Source organism: Crocuta crocuta, unplaced genomic scaffold (genome assembly GCF_008692635.1).
Source record: "Crocuta crocuta isolate KB4526 unplaced genomic scaffold, BGI_CrCroc_1.0 scaffold234, whole genome shotgun sequence".
Classification (NCBI taxonomy): domain Eukaryota; kingdom Metazoa; phylum Chordata; class Mammalia; order Carnivora; family Hyaenidae; genus Crocuta; species Crocuta crocuta.
In genome coordinates, this window is record NW_027529647.1 from 3,551,811 (window position 1) to 3,567,253 (window position 15,443).

Sequence of the window (15,443 nt, forward strand, 5' to 3'; positions counted from 1 at the left end):
CCTCTGCTCTGGGGTTCTGTGTTACAGCAGCCCCAGCCGACGAGCCCAGGGGTCAGGGTCGCCCCTGACAAGGCGGCCCCACAGTTGGGAGACGCTGTGCTCAGGAGTCTGAAGGGCTTGGTGCCCCAGGAGAGGGCTGAGAGGGACTCAGAGACCATCCCCAGTGCGTGACCGAACTCTCAGGGGAATCAGGGCCCAGAAAACGCACTGGGTATGACGCTGATGGAGACCCCCATTCCTACCGGAGCTGTGTGGAGGCTGCCTCCTCCAGGAAGCCCTCCCTACTTGCACCGTTGCATCTCCTATGGGAGACAACCTGGGCAGAGCCACCTGTCTCCCCACATAGCACCCACTCAGGCAGCCAAAAGGTGTCCCAAAGCCACCAGAGAAAAGAGCCAAAACCCCAAGTTGGGAGCCTCCTTGCCCGGCCCAGAGTGGCAACGTGGTGCCTTCTGGCATGGTAAGCCCTGGGCTAGAAATGGTCCCTGGGCAGATGGCTGGACCACTGCGAGCGGGGTGTATCCTCTTCGCACGCCTGTGCTGGGGCACCCCCACGCACACTCGAGGGAGAGATCCAAGGAGGGGATGAGGGACACCCACCACGGACACCCACCGCAGGGAGCCCCGGGCCTCAGCCTGGCCATGGCAGCAGCTCTGGGAGGTGAGCTGTGGGTGCCAGTGGTCACCATGGGCATTCCACACTTGCCCCCTGCCTACCCACCCCTGCCTCGGAGGAGTGTGGGCCACCTCCCAGGATACAGGTGTCCGTGTTCCTTCTAGAATGTTCTCCCACCGCCAGCTCTGGGGCAGAGGCGTGGGTGCCTCTGTTTCCCACGGCCGAGGGACCGTGTGTGTGGCCCCCGGAGGCGGGGTGGAGTGGCAGGCAGCTGGGACGCTCACGGAGACGGGCGTCTGAGGAGGTGGGCTGGGGGCTGCCCCGATTCAGGTGCAGCCCTGTGCTCGCTAAGTTGCTTTATGTAACTCGGGCCAGGCCAGGAAACCGGGAGCCCGGCTGGGGATTAGTGACAGGCGTTGCCACGGCAACCTGATTAGTGGGAAACATGTCATCGCTGGGAGTGCTGAGCGGCTCGCAAAGGTAAGAGGAGCCCCAGAGATTCATTAGCAACAGGCTCCCATGGCAACCGCTCCAAGCTCATTAATAATTTTTTTCTTATTCCAAGTGTGGGTGTTGAAATTCTCCAGAGGGGCTGATACAGGAACGGATGCCGGACGGACACACACACACACACACACACACACACACACACACACACACTGGTTACTCCCATCCACTGCCCAGCGCCACCCTGCCCAGGGCTCCACAGCAGCACATGCCTCACCCCCCCCGTGCCCACCTGTGCCGCCTGCGGTCCCACAGGCCCTGCCCTGCCTGGACGGCCCCTCAAAGGGAGACCCAGGTCAGGGGGGCTGCTCCGACCCTGAGGGGGGTGCGCTGCCGAGACCACCTCCCAGGCTATGCCCTCCAGTGTCGGCGGGAAGGCAGGCGGGGAGGGTCCTGCTCACAGGGCGTCAGGCCGGGTGTGGTGCCTGGCGCTCCCCGGCCGCCTCCTCCGGGAGGACCTCGGGCTCCGAGACCCCCGGTGTGCCGGAGCAGAGGGCTAGCACGCACGCCCCGCTCTGGCAGGTCCCCTGGACACAGCAATTCCGCTCACGCATACGTACCCAGAGCTGGAAACAGGCTCACACAAAACCCACGTACAGCTGCCCGGCAGCTCTGCTCACCGCACCCCTACCTACAGTGCCCTCGGTGCTCGTGCGGGAACGCCGTGGTCCGTCCACACAGCAGGACAGGGGCAGGTGCACCCACCTGGAGAACACGGCCTCACAGACACAACAACGTGCAAAGGGCCACGTGGTGATTTCGTTGCTCTAAAATGCTGGGAAGAGGCAAATCTGGGGACAGAACGCAGATTGGGGGGGGTTGGGGAGGGGACAGGGACTTCTTTTGGGGTGACGAGGAAGTTCCAAAAACGAAAGTGATGGCCGCACGGCTCTGCAGCAACAGTAAAAACCAGCGAATTCCACACTTCTGTGCGTGAGGCGCGCAAAGTGTAAATTATACACCCACGGGTCCATGAAGGAAGAGCCAGCGTGTGGGCTCAGGAATCCAGAGACCTGCCCGGAGCCTCAGTGTCCCCCAGAACACACAACTCAGGTGACACCAGCGAGGGGCTCCCCACGGCGAACGGGGCGATCCCTCACCCCTGTCCCTTCGCCCCAGGGCCAGAGGAGACTGGCGCCTGACCCCTCAGTGTGCCTGCCTGCCACAGGCGGGACGGGACTCGGCACAGCCCCCACCTGCGTCCTGGCTGCGGGGGCAGGCTGCCGTTTGCCCAGTCTGGGCGCCATCCAGGACCCTCGGAAACATGGGGAACCCCACCACGAGGCGGTGGTCGCTGGGTCTGGACGGGCAGACAGGGCACTTCTCCTGGTGGTGTCCGTCTGGGAGGCGGCTCCGGGGCGGAGGCACGCGGAGACTCCGCAGCAGGAATCACCAGCGGGCACACGGGCCTGCGCTGCCATCCACACTGCAGCGCCGCCCACGACCCAGTCAGGAGCCACACACCCAGGGGCTGCGGTCACGCCAAGCAGGCAGAGCGTGGGGGACGGCTCCAGTCCCGAGGGGAGAGCGCAAACACGGCCGGGCGGGAGGTACACCGCTGGGCTCTGGACGCCCGGACAGCGTGGGGTGCAGGGACGGTGGTCCCGTGCGTGCTCAGGGGTCAGCCTGGGCCCCCCACGCCCGCAGAGCCCAGGCACTCCTCCTCTCTGCCCTGGGGCCCCGTCCCACCGAGCCTAAGCCAGGGCGCAGCATGTGTGGGGCCAGACCCCTCCCCACATCCACCCGGCCTCTGCCCGCGGGCTCCCAGAGTCTGCACCACCTCCTTACTCAAGTGACCCAGATTTCACAGATTTAAAAAAAAAAAAAAAGGCTCTGGAACGTTGAGGAAGCAGCACCGGGAATGCCCTGTTCTAAAACGAGACCACGGTCGGTGGTTTTCGGTCTGTGAGCCTCTGTACCCACCAGGGCCCCTTCTGATCTCTGGCCACGTTCTCCCCCAGGCCCCAGGCAACCACAGCTCAGGGGGCTTCCGCGACACTCGCCACCCTCCCCNTCGCCCGACGCGCCTCCCTCTCAACGCCACGGGGACGCACGGGCCTCCCTGCGCCCAGAGCCACACGGCCGCCCTGCCCGCGCCCCGGCCGTGTCCTGGTCCCTCTCCACGAGCCACTAATGCAGGCTGACTCATCACACTGTGACCGCCTGCTGACCGACCGCTGCAAAGACAAAGGGCCATGCGGCGGGGCGGACGACGGCGCGTGGCCCCCACCTGGCCCAGGGGACGCCCTCTGTGCTGCCAGACACGGGTCCCCATCTCTGCGGCAGGGCTGGGCCTTCAGAAAGTGCNGCTCGGTGGGCCCGGGCCACGCAGACGCCAGGTGCCCCTCCTAGAGGGAAAGCTGAGGGTCTCTGCCCGCCTTCCAGGTCCCCGACCTCACCACCTGCCCACGGCCGCCCCAGCAGCCCGGAGGCGCCCCTCCCCCGGGGGACTTTCCGGATTGTCCTTGGCTGCAGCTGGGCCCCGGTCTCACCTACCTGCCCCCACCACACAGCCAAGCACGGCCCCGGCACCCCGAACGTGCCCCCGGGAAGCGAGGGGTCCTGGGGAAGGAGGCTCGCGGCTCCAGGACCTCCCGTGCCCAAAAGCAGGGAAGAGCAGGCTGTCCTCACCCATGAGGCGAGGAGCGGGCTCTGGGGTCGTGGGAGCCCACCCCACACAGGAGGCAATCTCTCCTCCGGCCACCCCCCGGGCAGGCCTGCTCTGGGGCTTCTCAGGCGAGAGCAGGCCCCCGGAGCCGCCGCTGCCCAGCGCGGGTCCCCAGCTGGGACCCCCATGCCATCAGCACTGCTGCCTGTGTGGCCGCAGCACCTAACTGTGCCCCTGAGAGCACGTGGGGGGGACCCTGGCTGAGTGGGGGCCTCGGACTCCTGAGGGTCTCCCCTGCCTGTCCTGGGGGGAGAGGCCAGGGCAGCTGAAAGGGTGGTCCCGGGCTCGTGCTTCCTCGGAAATGCTTTCCTCCGGTCACGGAAAACACTTCCTCGGGGAAGCCCCCCGGGAGCCCCCGAGGACAGAACACGCGGACGGGGCCGCCCCCTGCACGTCCTCAGGGCGGGGCCTAAGGTGGGAGGGACACCCCAGGCGAGCCCCTGCCTGCACACGCTGCGTCCACCCCGAACTGCTCAGTACGACTGACTGCACGGCTGGTTTTCCCTCTCCCCGGGGGGCTCCCTGTGCGGAGCCCGACACGGCACAGCTCGCTGTGGTCCGTCCTGCAAGGACCCCCTCCCGCTAAGATGTCCCTCACCTCCCGATCCCCCTCCAGGGGACAGCGGACAGCACGCCCAGGGCGGGCGAGCTGGGGCAGGTGTCCCGGGGGCCGTGAGGGAGGATGGGAGCCCCAGGTTCTGGGGCTGCGGGCGGCCCTGGGCCGCAGACGCGTCACCCCAACACCTGCCTGCATTTCCGCGTGACCTCACTCTCGGTTCTGAGGACACAGCCGCTGCCCCAGGGCTCTCCCTACTCCAGACTCGCCTCATCCGCAAAGACCCAACTTGCACAGAAATCCACGCTCCGAGCTTCCTGGGAGACGTGAACTTGGGGAACACTATTCAAGTCAGTACAGCAGCTCACGCGCGCCAGCCGGTGTGGACGCCGTGCCCGCCCCGGGCGTGGGCCTCTGCCCCTCCGTCCACAGGAAGCGCTCGCCCTGCTTGCCGGACCCGGCCACGGGCCCTGGTGCACAGGAGTGCCCCCTCGCCCCAACACCACTACCCTCCAGTTTCCCTTCACCCCCTTCACGGGCTCCCTGGGGCCAGCGAGGACCCGTGCCCGGCGGCACCAAGGGCAGAGACCAGACTGCACACGAGGCCTGCGGGACGTGCACCCCTTTATCAACACAGCGATCATGGCCACCGAGCGCTAAAAGGTCAGCTGAAGGCTGGCCAGTCGCGCTGCCCTGGAGGCAGCAGGGGTTTAAAGTTTAAAGGTGGCCCTGGGGCACTGAGTGGGTGGGGCAGGGGGTGGCCTCGGGCCTGGCTCCAGCCACAGCTGCCGGGCCCCACAGCCCCATTCCATGTCCGCGCTTGAGAGCTGGGGGCGGGGGGTCCCTACAGCCGCCACCTGGAGTGTCAGCAGCGGGAGGCGCTGGTCCCTCCAGGCGGCTCGTTGGCCTGTGGTCCAGCTGCTGGTCTGGGGTGGTGACCCCGGGGGCCCCCCCGCCCCAGGCCCCAGGCTCAGGGGCCGCCTCCGCCTCGCTGCCGGGGCTCCAGGGACACAAATCCTCCCCACTGGAAGACGCGCCCGCCCCGCCCTCCTCGGTCAGCCCGTCTGAGACGGCACGTGTGCAGACCCGGGACGCGACGGAGAGCACGGCCGCGCGTCTTCGAGGCCCTCTCCCTGGCCAGCCGTGGACCAGACGGCCCTCCACCACCCGATGCGGGGTCCCCAGTGAGAGCCACGCTGTCGTTACCAAGAAAGACAATCGGACGTGACGTAAAGGGAGACAAAGGCAGGCGCAGGGCCACCCCCAGGCTGCATGAAAGGGGCATTAACCCCCTTCTTTGGCGGCCAGGAACAGCCAAGGAGTCCTGGAAGTTTCTGGAGCCTTCGCACAGTGGGGGGCACTGGCGGCAGGCCTGCCTGAGCAGANAGAGATGCGGCCCCTGCTGCCCCTGCACCCCCCAGGCCAGTGAGGGGTGGAGACACAGAGCCCAGAGAGGAGACGCTGAGCACTGCCTGCACCGATGTCCCCGCTGGGCCAGCACTATGACTTCCCTTGGACCCCAGTCTCGGCGGGGGGTGGGGGGGCGGGCACGGCAGAGCCCAGAGCAGAGAGGACGGCGTGACCATGCGGGCTTCCCACCACTGGCCCAGCGCGCCTCTGCGCTAGCGCCAGGGTCCGGCTCTGTCCCGTTCCAGCAAGACGGGCACTGCGCCCAGCGAGGAGCAGCGGCCCGGGCACCCAGGCCCCGCTCGGGCAGGCGCTTCCGTGAGCACCAGCTCCCTCCCAGGCCTAAGCGGTCCTGGCGCACGACCCTGGCCTGGGTCCACCCAACAAGCGTGAGACAGGACTGGAGGCCCCCACGTCACCCTGGGCCGCACCCAAACATCAGGAGCCCAGACAGGGGGCTCTGAGGTCCCCTTTCTGCCCTCAATTTTGGCAAAGGAAGGCCATGGTTGAGGCCAGGGACCAGGGGAGATCTGCTCTGGGACACAGACCTGGTCCTTACACCGTCACAGGCAAGAAAAGGGGGTTCTTCCAGGACCGAAATCCCCCGCACCCGGGAGCAGCCCAGCCGGAGACGCAGGCGGCTCTCAGCACAGGCGGCTGAGCCCCTGCCCTGCACGCTCTGGCTTCGCACACTCACCAGCTGCCCTGCGGGTCACAGCCCGGGGCTCTGCCAGCTCGTCCCTGCGGCCCCGACTCAGGGAAGCACCCCCCCGCCTCCCCCGCGAGGCCCGTTCTGAGCAGAACGAGCTGCTACTCACTCGGTGAAGACAGCGCAGCAGAGTGGCCCCCATCTGTCACCCGCGGCAGGCACGGCGCTCTGGGGACGGTGCCCAGACCGGCTGCCAGCTCTCAAGGCCCAGGCTGTTTTCCCCTGCACCCCATCCTGTCTGGGAATCAAACTCTGAGTCACCATGCGGGGCCTTCGCCTGACTTCACTCCCCAGGTCCGCTCGCTGGAGACGCAACCCGGGCCCGCGCGGCTCCTGGTTGTTGCCCTTGTATCAGGATCAACCACGGAGGGAAGGAGAGGGGACCTGGCTCCTCCAACACCCCCCCCGCCCCCGACTCAAATACCCACTTGCAAGCAGGAAGAAAAAGCACATTCCTAACCGGGCCTCGAAGGCCGTGCCACCCCCTTCCGGGGCGGGTTCCGGACGCACACACGACACCGCACCAGACATGTTGTCTCCCGCCCGACCTTGACTGCTTGGGGCCCGGCCCGGCTGCCCTGGACCCATCCCTAGGATGCTGGCCGGCCACCCCATCCCCACACTCCTTCACATCCTCGCCCTGGACCCGGGAGGCCGCCCCAGCCCGCTGCAGCGCCGGAAGGCGCGGGGAGCACCGTGGACCGCCCCTGAGGGCTCCGCCGCGCCAGGGAGGACGCCCCACGCCTCCCTCGCCCGAACGCGAGGCTCACACGGTCCCGGGGCTTGTCTCAAGGGCTGGTGCCAGCCACGGCCTCGCCTCGGTCCTCCCCCAGCCCCCGCATCTGCCCCCGGGGCGCTCTGCACCCGCGCTTCTCTCCCTACCGCCGCCACTTCCCCAAGCCCCGTTTTCACCCTGCCCCCACCCTGAGGAGTGAGCCCCAGGCCCAGCTGGAGGCAGAGCTGTTCTGAGACCCGGGCTAGCCTTTCGTCCCGCCTGCAGGGCTCACAGGCCTTTCCCGGCCTTGGCCTTCGCTGCCTCTCCTCACCTTGACCTCCTTGTAAAGCCTCAACAGGTCCAGCCTTCATGGATATATTCCACTTGCCTCAGGACCTTTGCTTCCAGCCACGGAGGCTCCTATCCACGTCCTCCCTCCTGCCCAGGTCCTCGTCCACTAAGCCGCTAGAGCCTCCCTGACCCCCAGGCCGCGACAGCCTCCCCCTGGCCCACCCACTCCAACGCCGTCACCAACATCAGGCCAGCCACGCTCAGCCCGGCGCGCTGGCCTCGCAGTTCGAGCTCCCCGGGGCCCGGTGTGAGGCCCGCACACAGCTCAGGCCAGGAGGCGTTTGCGTGTGAAGCCGCCTCGCGGCCAGTGCTCACGGGAATCCCCTTCCCAGGGCCCAGCGGGGCTGCGGACGGGGCGGGGGCCACACCTGGCCTCACCGTGACACACGCACACGGCACTCCCCTCACTCAGGCCGCCAGGAAGCTCCACCAACGGCAACTGCCCGCCCAGCTCAAGACCCCGTCAGGGCCTAGGTGGGAGCACCTGGCAAGGCTGAGGCTAGGCCTCCACAGAGACAGTGGGGTCTCGGCCAAATCCCACGCTGGGCAGTCCCAAGGCGGCAAAAGCAATGGGAACACAGCCTGATCCCTAAAAGGTGGACAAAACTCAAGTCACTTCCTCCAGGAAGCCCTCCTTAGCAGGCTGCAGGACCCAGGAAGATGACACTTCATAGCCTAGCTCTTACTTAAGGGCCAAGGGGAGGTCAGGTCAGTTTCCAGAGGCCCCCCCCAGCCCTCCAGGAGCAGCCACGCCAAGAACAAGGCTCCCCCAGCCCTGCTTTGGCGAGTACTCAGAGATCCGCCTCTCCATGCCGCTTCCGGCCCTCAGCCCAGCCCCAGGGAGCCGGAACTGCCAGCAACACTCGGGGCCCTTCACGCTACTTCCCTCCTCACGGGACCCGGCCTGCAGGCGGGTGACCCCGGGCCCCGGGCAGGCACGCGACGCCCTGGCCGGCCCACAGGAGCGAGGGCCCCACTGTGCGCACGCCTAATTCTGCCAGGGCCAGGATGGCCCTTCCACCCGCCCCTCCCCCCAGGCCGGTTCGGGGCCTCCGAGTCCAGGGACACAGACGCACTGGTGCCAGACAAGCGCCAGGTCCAGGAACGACGCGCCGGTAAGAGGGGGGCTAGGAGAGGCGCCCCAGGCCTGCATTCCCGGAGCGCAAGAGGGACGCCTCGCGGCTGCGTGAGACAAAGGGCTCGGGGGTCCCGCCGCGAGATCGGGAAGGTGAGGCCAGCCTGTACCATCCCGTTCCCATCAGGCAGGTGGGGGCGGAGCGGGCTGCAGGATGGGGGGGCCCTGCATCAACACCCCAAGTGTCCTTGGCAGGACACCCACGTCCACCGCCAGCCCCAGGTGCGGGTGACGTGTGACAGCCCGAAGCACGCGGTTTACGAGACACCTTTAACACGCTGCACTTGTCCGGCCTCACACCCCTGCCAAACGCTGGGACCTGCGAGTCACACCAGGCTCACCCAGCTCTGCCCTCCAGCAGCCGTGTGACCTTCATGCGTCCCCCTGGCTTCTCGGAGCCCTGTGCCGAGGCGGATTCGGTCCCCGGCGCCTGGGAAGCAGCTCCTGGAGGCGCACGCTGCCCCTGAGCCCCCAAGTGCCTCCTCGGCCACCGCCTAGTCCCTCGACACCCTTGCTGGGCTGCAGCTGGCCTCCCCCAGGGCCCCCCTCCCAGCCAGCGAGCGTCCCCGGGGGCCCCGCCCGGCCTGGGTGCTGGGGCAGCAGCAGCTGCGTCGCAGGCAGGCGCCGAGTCAGGAACCCTGGGGGAACCCGGGCAGAACGTAACCCAGCCACGCGGGCTACGACACGCGGATCCCACCCACCTCCCTCTATAAATAAACCCGTGTAGGAGAAACAGCACTTGCCCCAAAACTTCCAGCACGGTTACATTTTCGAAAAGCAAAGTAAATCAATAAAGGGCAAGGGCTGCCCGTGCAGGCTGCTTCGCGATGCATCCAAGTTCCCCTTAAGGCAGAAACAGACCACGCGCCTTCGTCTGTGCCGGGGCCACCCGCTCGGTGCTCCTGAAAGGAAAGGTCGGGGGGCTCAGGGAAGGCCCCTTCCTGCATTCCACTCGCTGACGGGATCCGGGCTCAGCCCGGGCTCCGCGGACGTCAGCTGGGACTGTGCCAGCCTCCGGGGATCGAGAAGCTACAGAGTGTGGGTTCCCAGAGCAAACCCAATTACCCCATTTCTCTTTGACTTTGTTGCCTGCAGCGTGAGAGGCTCCACAGGGCAGGGCAGGAGCCTGAGGCGGCAGAAGCGCCCCGTGGCTGTAGGACGCCCCACCGTGGGGCCAGGGCAGGCCCTGCTGACCCCGGGAATCTAAAGTGCTGAGGCCCCGCAGACTCCTCGGAGAGAACCGATCCCCACCTGTCCAGGCACACCGGCTTATTTTAGGTGCCCCCCCCCAGGGTGGATGCAGGCCCCCACCACACGGCCTGGCATCTGCTGGAGGTGAGCAGCCGTCCCTACGAGGCCAAAAGCTGTGATGTGCCCACTCTGCGTGACAGATGCAGGATATCCACCGAAGTAAAATGATCCCGGGATCTGAGCCCGGCCCCCCCTCCTCCCCCCACAGAAGGAGGGAACGGCGNCGCCACCCACCACCACTCCTGCCAAAGCCAAGTGACCGGCCATCTCCAGGTCAGAGTCCCAGGGAGAAGGCCAGGCCGGCTGCTGTGTGGGGAGACCAGCCTGGCACCTAGGGGTGCCCCGCCGAGGCCACACGGGTGTGGGACCCAGGCAGCAGCGAAGCCTGCCGCCGCACTTGGGGCCGGGCCTTGGGACCGTGATGACCTTCCTCCACAACCAGAAGGTAAACCAGACTCCGCCAATGTTTAGGTTTCGGAAAAAAGGAGCAGGGGCTTTATTACTTTTTTTTCTTTTTGGTACAGATTCTTCTTTCACGTTTAATATTTACAGTTGAAGACACAAGGTGGAAGAAATATACACACACGTTGCTCATTCTCGCGCTGTCTCGATTCTGACATAGAAAGTTTACATGTGCGTCCCCACGTCTGTCTTCCTCCCTGCCGCGGCCAGGGCCCCCACCCCACNATTCTTTTTGGTACAGATTCTTCTTTCACGTTTAATATTTACACAGTTGAAGACACAAGGTAGAAGAAATATACACACACGTTGCTCATTCTCGCACTGTCTCGGTTCTGACATAGAAAGTTTACATGTGCGTCCCCACGTCTGTCTTCCTCCCTGCCGCGGCCAGGGCCCCCACCCCACGCCCGTCTGCCCAGTGTCTCCCTGTGGGAGGGGCAGGAAGGCAGGGTGCCCAGAGCCCAGCCGCCTGGAAGCCAGTTCCCACCCATCGAAGCCGGCGGGTCAGGACGCAGGATGAACCAGAACCCACGGAGTCGGTCCCCAAAGGCCATGTGCGAGGGGCCACCAGACCAGCTGTCAGCATCCCAGAAGTGCCCCCAGCCGACCCAACGCCCGTTTAGAACCTTCTCTGCCCCTCTGACCAAGAGCAGAAAGGGGGCCCCCTCCCCAGAAAAGCGCTAGAAGGGACCCCAGAGTGCAGAGCCAGCCGCGTCCCTGCCCCCCACCCCCAGCTGCGCATGACTTAAATCAGCCCCAGCACAGAGTTCAGCCTGGAGAGGCGAGTTCACAACCAACGTCACGGCATCTCTCCCTGGAACCGCCTCCCGCCCCCCCCGGGTCCCCCCGACGCTCCGAGGCGCAAAGCACAGGCTGAAAACTTTGCTCCCCTCACTCTACGTCCTTCAGGCCTCCCCTTCCCCGGCGAGGGTCCTGCCTCTGGCGGACACCCTGCTGGCCCCTCCCGGCCGCCACCCACGGGAGCCCTGCCTTCCCGCCCTGCCGCCCCCCTCCTTCCCAAGTCCGTGACGGCCTCGCCGCTTCTCCCCCGCCCTCTCCCATCCCGAACGGGCTCCGGACCGGGGACACCCCGCCCGGGAACGGAGAGACGCCCCTCTTGCCCCGACTCCGTGCCCTGCGCGGCCCGCGCGCCCGGCCCGCTCCGGCTCCAACGCGTCCGGCCTCGCGCTCCGGACCCCACGCCCCGCGTCCCCTCGGCCCGGCTGCCCTGGAAGGATATGGGTTACAAACCAGCCGGAGACACCAGCTGCGCGGCCGCGTGGTCTGCCCGAGGCAGAAGAAGACCGTGGCCGCCAGCGCCGGGTACGGGACGGGCGGCTCCTCGTCNGAGGGGGCGGGGCCGGGCGGGAGTGGGCGGCCGCCGCCGTGCCCGCGAGGCTGCGTGCCCCTCCCCCTCCGCGTGTGTGTTTTGGGTGTGCCCGCGCCCGTGTGCTGTGCCGCTGTGTCCGTGGGTGGGATTCTGGGCGCGCCTGCAGCCGCGTCTCCCCCAGCACCGCGCGCGCGCACGTACATCAGGCAGTTTCTGCGAACTTGTCCCGGGCCCGCCCCTCCTGGGTGGGGGCGTGTGAGACCCCGCGGCCGCGGCCCGGCCCTCCTGCCGCCCCCACTCTCACCCCGGGCACACGCGGAACGGGGCACGGAAGCTCCCGTGTGCCGGGGGCCCCTCCATCGAGGGGTCCTCGCGGGGTCCAGTGTCGCAGGGCCGTCGCTGCCTCAGAGCCTGGACCAGGCAGGCCTCCCCCGGGCACACGGGGAGACCCGCCCTCCCGGGTCAGTGGAGGGGGGGGGCCCGGGACCGGCTGCTTCCCACCCCGGGGCCCTGCCTGACTCATCCCCGGGACCACCAGTCACCGCGGGTCCAGTGCCCCGGGAGCGCCTTCCCCCCCCCCAGCCAGCCTCCAAGGGGCGGCCCCGGCGAGCCCGCGGCCTCTGGCCCACGCGGTGGGGCCTCACCCGCTGCTGGGGTGGGCGGGGAGGCAGCGCCCACCCGGCCCGCCCAGGCCTGGCCAGCCTCTGCTGAGGTCTGGGCCTCCCACTGCAGGGGGGAAGGTCCGGGGGGGAGGGGGCAGGGGAGGCCTTGGAGGCAGCTGCGCCCACGGGTGCCGTGGGGAGGCCGCGGGTACAGGGCGCGGGGCCCTGCCGGTGCTCACCGCGCAGCACCCCGTGTGCACACGAACTTCTCACGGAAAGGAAACCATTTACTCTATTCTAATGCTGCTACTTAGCGCGAGGGCCCCGCCAGTCATTAAGGTCCTCAAACAGCAACTAGGGCCCTGGCTGCGAGGAAGAGGCTCCGAAGAGCCCGGGGCGCAGGGCTGGGCCGCAGGGTAGCTCGCAAGCGGGGGACACGCACAAGCAGAAGCGGGTCCGGCAAGGGTCGCTGGGTCCCCCGATCTTCTGCACACTCCTCACAATTAGGGGGAAGCTCGACATGGGTGTTAGCTGGAGGCTGTTAGTGATTTGCTGGACAAACATTAGTGGGAGGTCGGTGTGCCGGCCCGGGTGCAGCAGCAGGGGCCGGCGTGGGCCCTGTTCTCGTTCCCCGGAGCGTCATTCCGGCGAGGAAGCAGCCGGTAACACATCCTTGGATGCAGGATGAAAACATTTACAAACTGTGTTAAGTGCCATGGAGAGCTGAGAACGATGGGGAGCAGCAGCCAGAAGAGGAGCAGAGGGTTATTCCCAGCAGTGAGAGCAGCCTGTGCAAAGGCCCTGCGGCGCACAGGAGACAGCTGAAGAGTGGAAAGAACCAGAGAGAGCCTGCGGTACCTGTGTGGCAGGCCAGCCTGGAAGTGAGGTGCTGGGGGAGGGGAGGGCAGGGCAGTTTCCACAGGGAGAAAGCTGCATGTCATTCTGATGAGACAGACCGTCACCCTTTTCTGTCACGCTCTGTCCTCTGAATGACTGCAGAAAGGGCAGGGCCATGGAATTTTTAAAATAGACATTATTTTTTAAAGACAACGTCTATAACCTGACAAAGCCCATAGCCTTCAGGAACCCCATGGCCCGTTCACAGACCCTGGGGCCGTGCAGTCCCGTGAAGGGACACTTTCTACCTCCTGTTATCTTCCGCTCCATCTGACCAAGGCGAGTGCCTGCTGGATCCTTCTCCCAGGCTCAGCTGGTGCCCCCTGGGCTGGTGACGCTTGGGCTGGTGATGCCTGGGCAGGTGTCCCCTGGGCTGGTGACGCCTGGGCTGGTGTCCCCTGGGCGGGTGCCCCCTGGGCTGGTGCCCCCTGGGCTGGTGACGCCTGGGCGGGTGCCCCCTGGGCTGGTGACCCCTGGGCTGGTGCCCCCCTGGGCGGGTGACGCCTGGGCGGGTGTCCCCTGGGCTGGTGACCCCTGGGCTGGTGACACCTGGGCGGGTGACGCCTGGGCGGGTGACTCCTGGGCGGGTGACCCCTGGGCTGGTGCCCCCTGGGTGGGTGACGCCTGGACGGGTGTCCCCTGGGCTGGTGACCCCTGGGCTGGTGCCCCCTGTGCGGGTGACGCCTGGGCGGGTGCCCCCTGGGCGGGTGCCCCCTGTGCGGGTGACGCCTGGGCGGGTGCCCCCTGGGCGGGTGNGCTGGGCCTCCATCAGGCTCACGGCAGCACAGCCGAGGCGGCGGTCACTCAGCGAGAGGGTCTGCTGCACTCGCCCCGGGGGGAAAGCAACGTTAGAAACGATGAGGCAGGAATAGGTTCACGTCGCTGGAAAGGAATGTGCGGAAGAGATGAAGCATAGGGCGATTTGGAAATTGGCATTAAAATTGTTTAATTAAACTGTACAGAGTGTTCAGGAGTATTGTCTTTTAAATCCTCCAGGCCTCTGGGAAATTTGGTTCTGCCTTTTGCTATTTACTGTTTTTTTTTAAGAGCAAAGCTTTTCCTTGACAAAGATCTGGTGTGTGCGGGGTGTGGGGGCAAATGGCCGAACAGGCCCCGCCCCCGGGGAGAGGCCTCGGACCCTTGAGCTGCGTGGCCGAGGAACGTTCCGGCTCTCTTAGGGGCCCCTCCGCCTTGGTGGGCGAGCGGTGGGACGGGGGGCAGCGTGGCCACCTCGTCAGGGCCCGTGAGCGCCCTCTGGAGCTCAGGGGCCTGGCGGGCACCTCGGTCACTCATCCCCAGCCAGCCGCAGCGTGCCCTGCACCCTGTGCATCCGTGGGCTGCCCCCTCCCCACGCCNGGCGGGCACCTCTGTCACCCATCCCCAGCCAGCCGCAGCGTGCCCTGCACCCTGTGCATCCGTGGGCTGCCCCCTCCCCACGCCCAGCTCTTCACGCGCCCTCTCCTGCCACCCCTTCCCCCCGGGGCCCCCGGTGGTCCTGGGCTCGAGGCCATACCTCCTCGAGCTAGTAGGACCCACTTCTGCCTTGTCCTTCAGACCCCAGACCCGCCCGCCCCCCGCCTTGGCCCCGCAGTGCACACCGCTGGACGCCCCTGCTCGACCTGCGTGCGGCCCGCTCCCTCGCCCGGCCACGCGCACCGCGGGGCCCCTCCACAGCTGCCTCCGTAGGGCCCACCTCGCTGTCCGCCAGCCCGTTTGTTCTGGGCCAGACCGCGGCTTCCTGTGCGGCGTGGCCCGCGCCCGTCCCAGGCGGAGCACAGGAGAGGCTTAGCCCGCACCTCGTGCTTACGCGCAGTGGCCGGGTTTGACACCCGGTTCACCCAGCAGGCGAGTGTGCGGGGCCCCGGTCCTGCCTGCAGCCACTCGGGCACCGAGCCCCCCGGGGTGCTGAAGGGAGCTCAGGCCCCGAGCAGGAGGCGGGGGGGCGGGCGGCTGACCCATCTTGACCTCCCCCGGGCGTGAGTGCGGCTGGGCCAGGCTCTGCCGAGAGCCACCTTCGGGACAGGCGGCCCCTGCACAGCCAGGTTGCCTCCGGTGACAGGGGCTTTCCAGTTCCACGGCGGCCACGTGTCATCCCAGCTCAAAACTTGGTGTGCCCGGCCCGGACAGCAGTGATGGGCAGGGATGCCCGTCTGTCCCGTCCCCCCACCCAGGACAAAGCAATCCTTCTCTAAACGCGTACTTGACCTCACCGCACCCTCAGGCCTGGTCCATCTTTC

The 15,443-nt window shown here is 67.1% G+C and overlaps 1 protein-coding gene across 1 annotated transcript in view; it reads right to left on the reverse strand.

The window, feature by feature from the left end:
* The window catches only part of CACNA1H (calcium voltage-gated channel subunit alpha1 H), a 71,489-nt gene extending 59,579 nt beyond the window's left edge, over positions 1-11,910 (reverse strand). Inside the window, 1 exon segment of the mRNA XM_077762795.1 lies at positions 11,618-11,910. Coding sequence (XP_077618921.1) covers positions 11,618-11,910 — 293 coding nt within the window.
* Between the last annotated feature and the right edge of the window lie 3,533 nt (positions 11,911-15,443).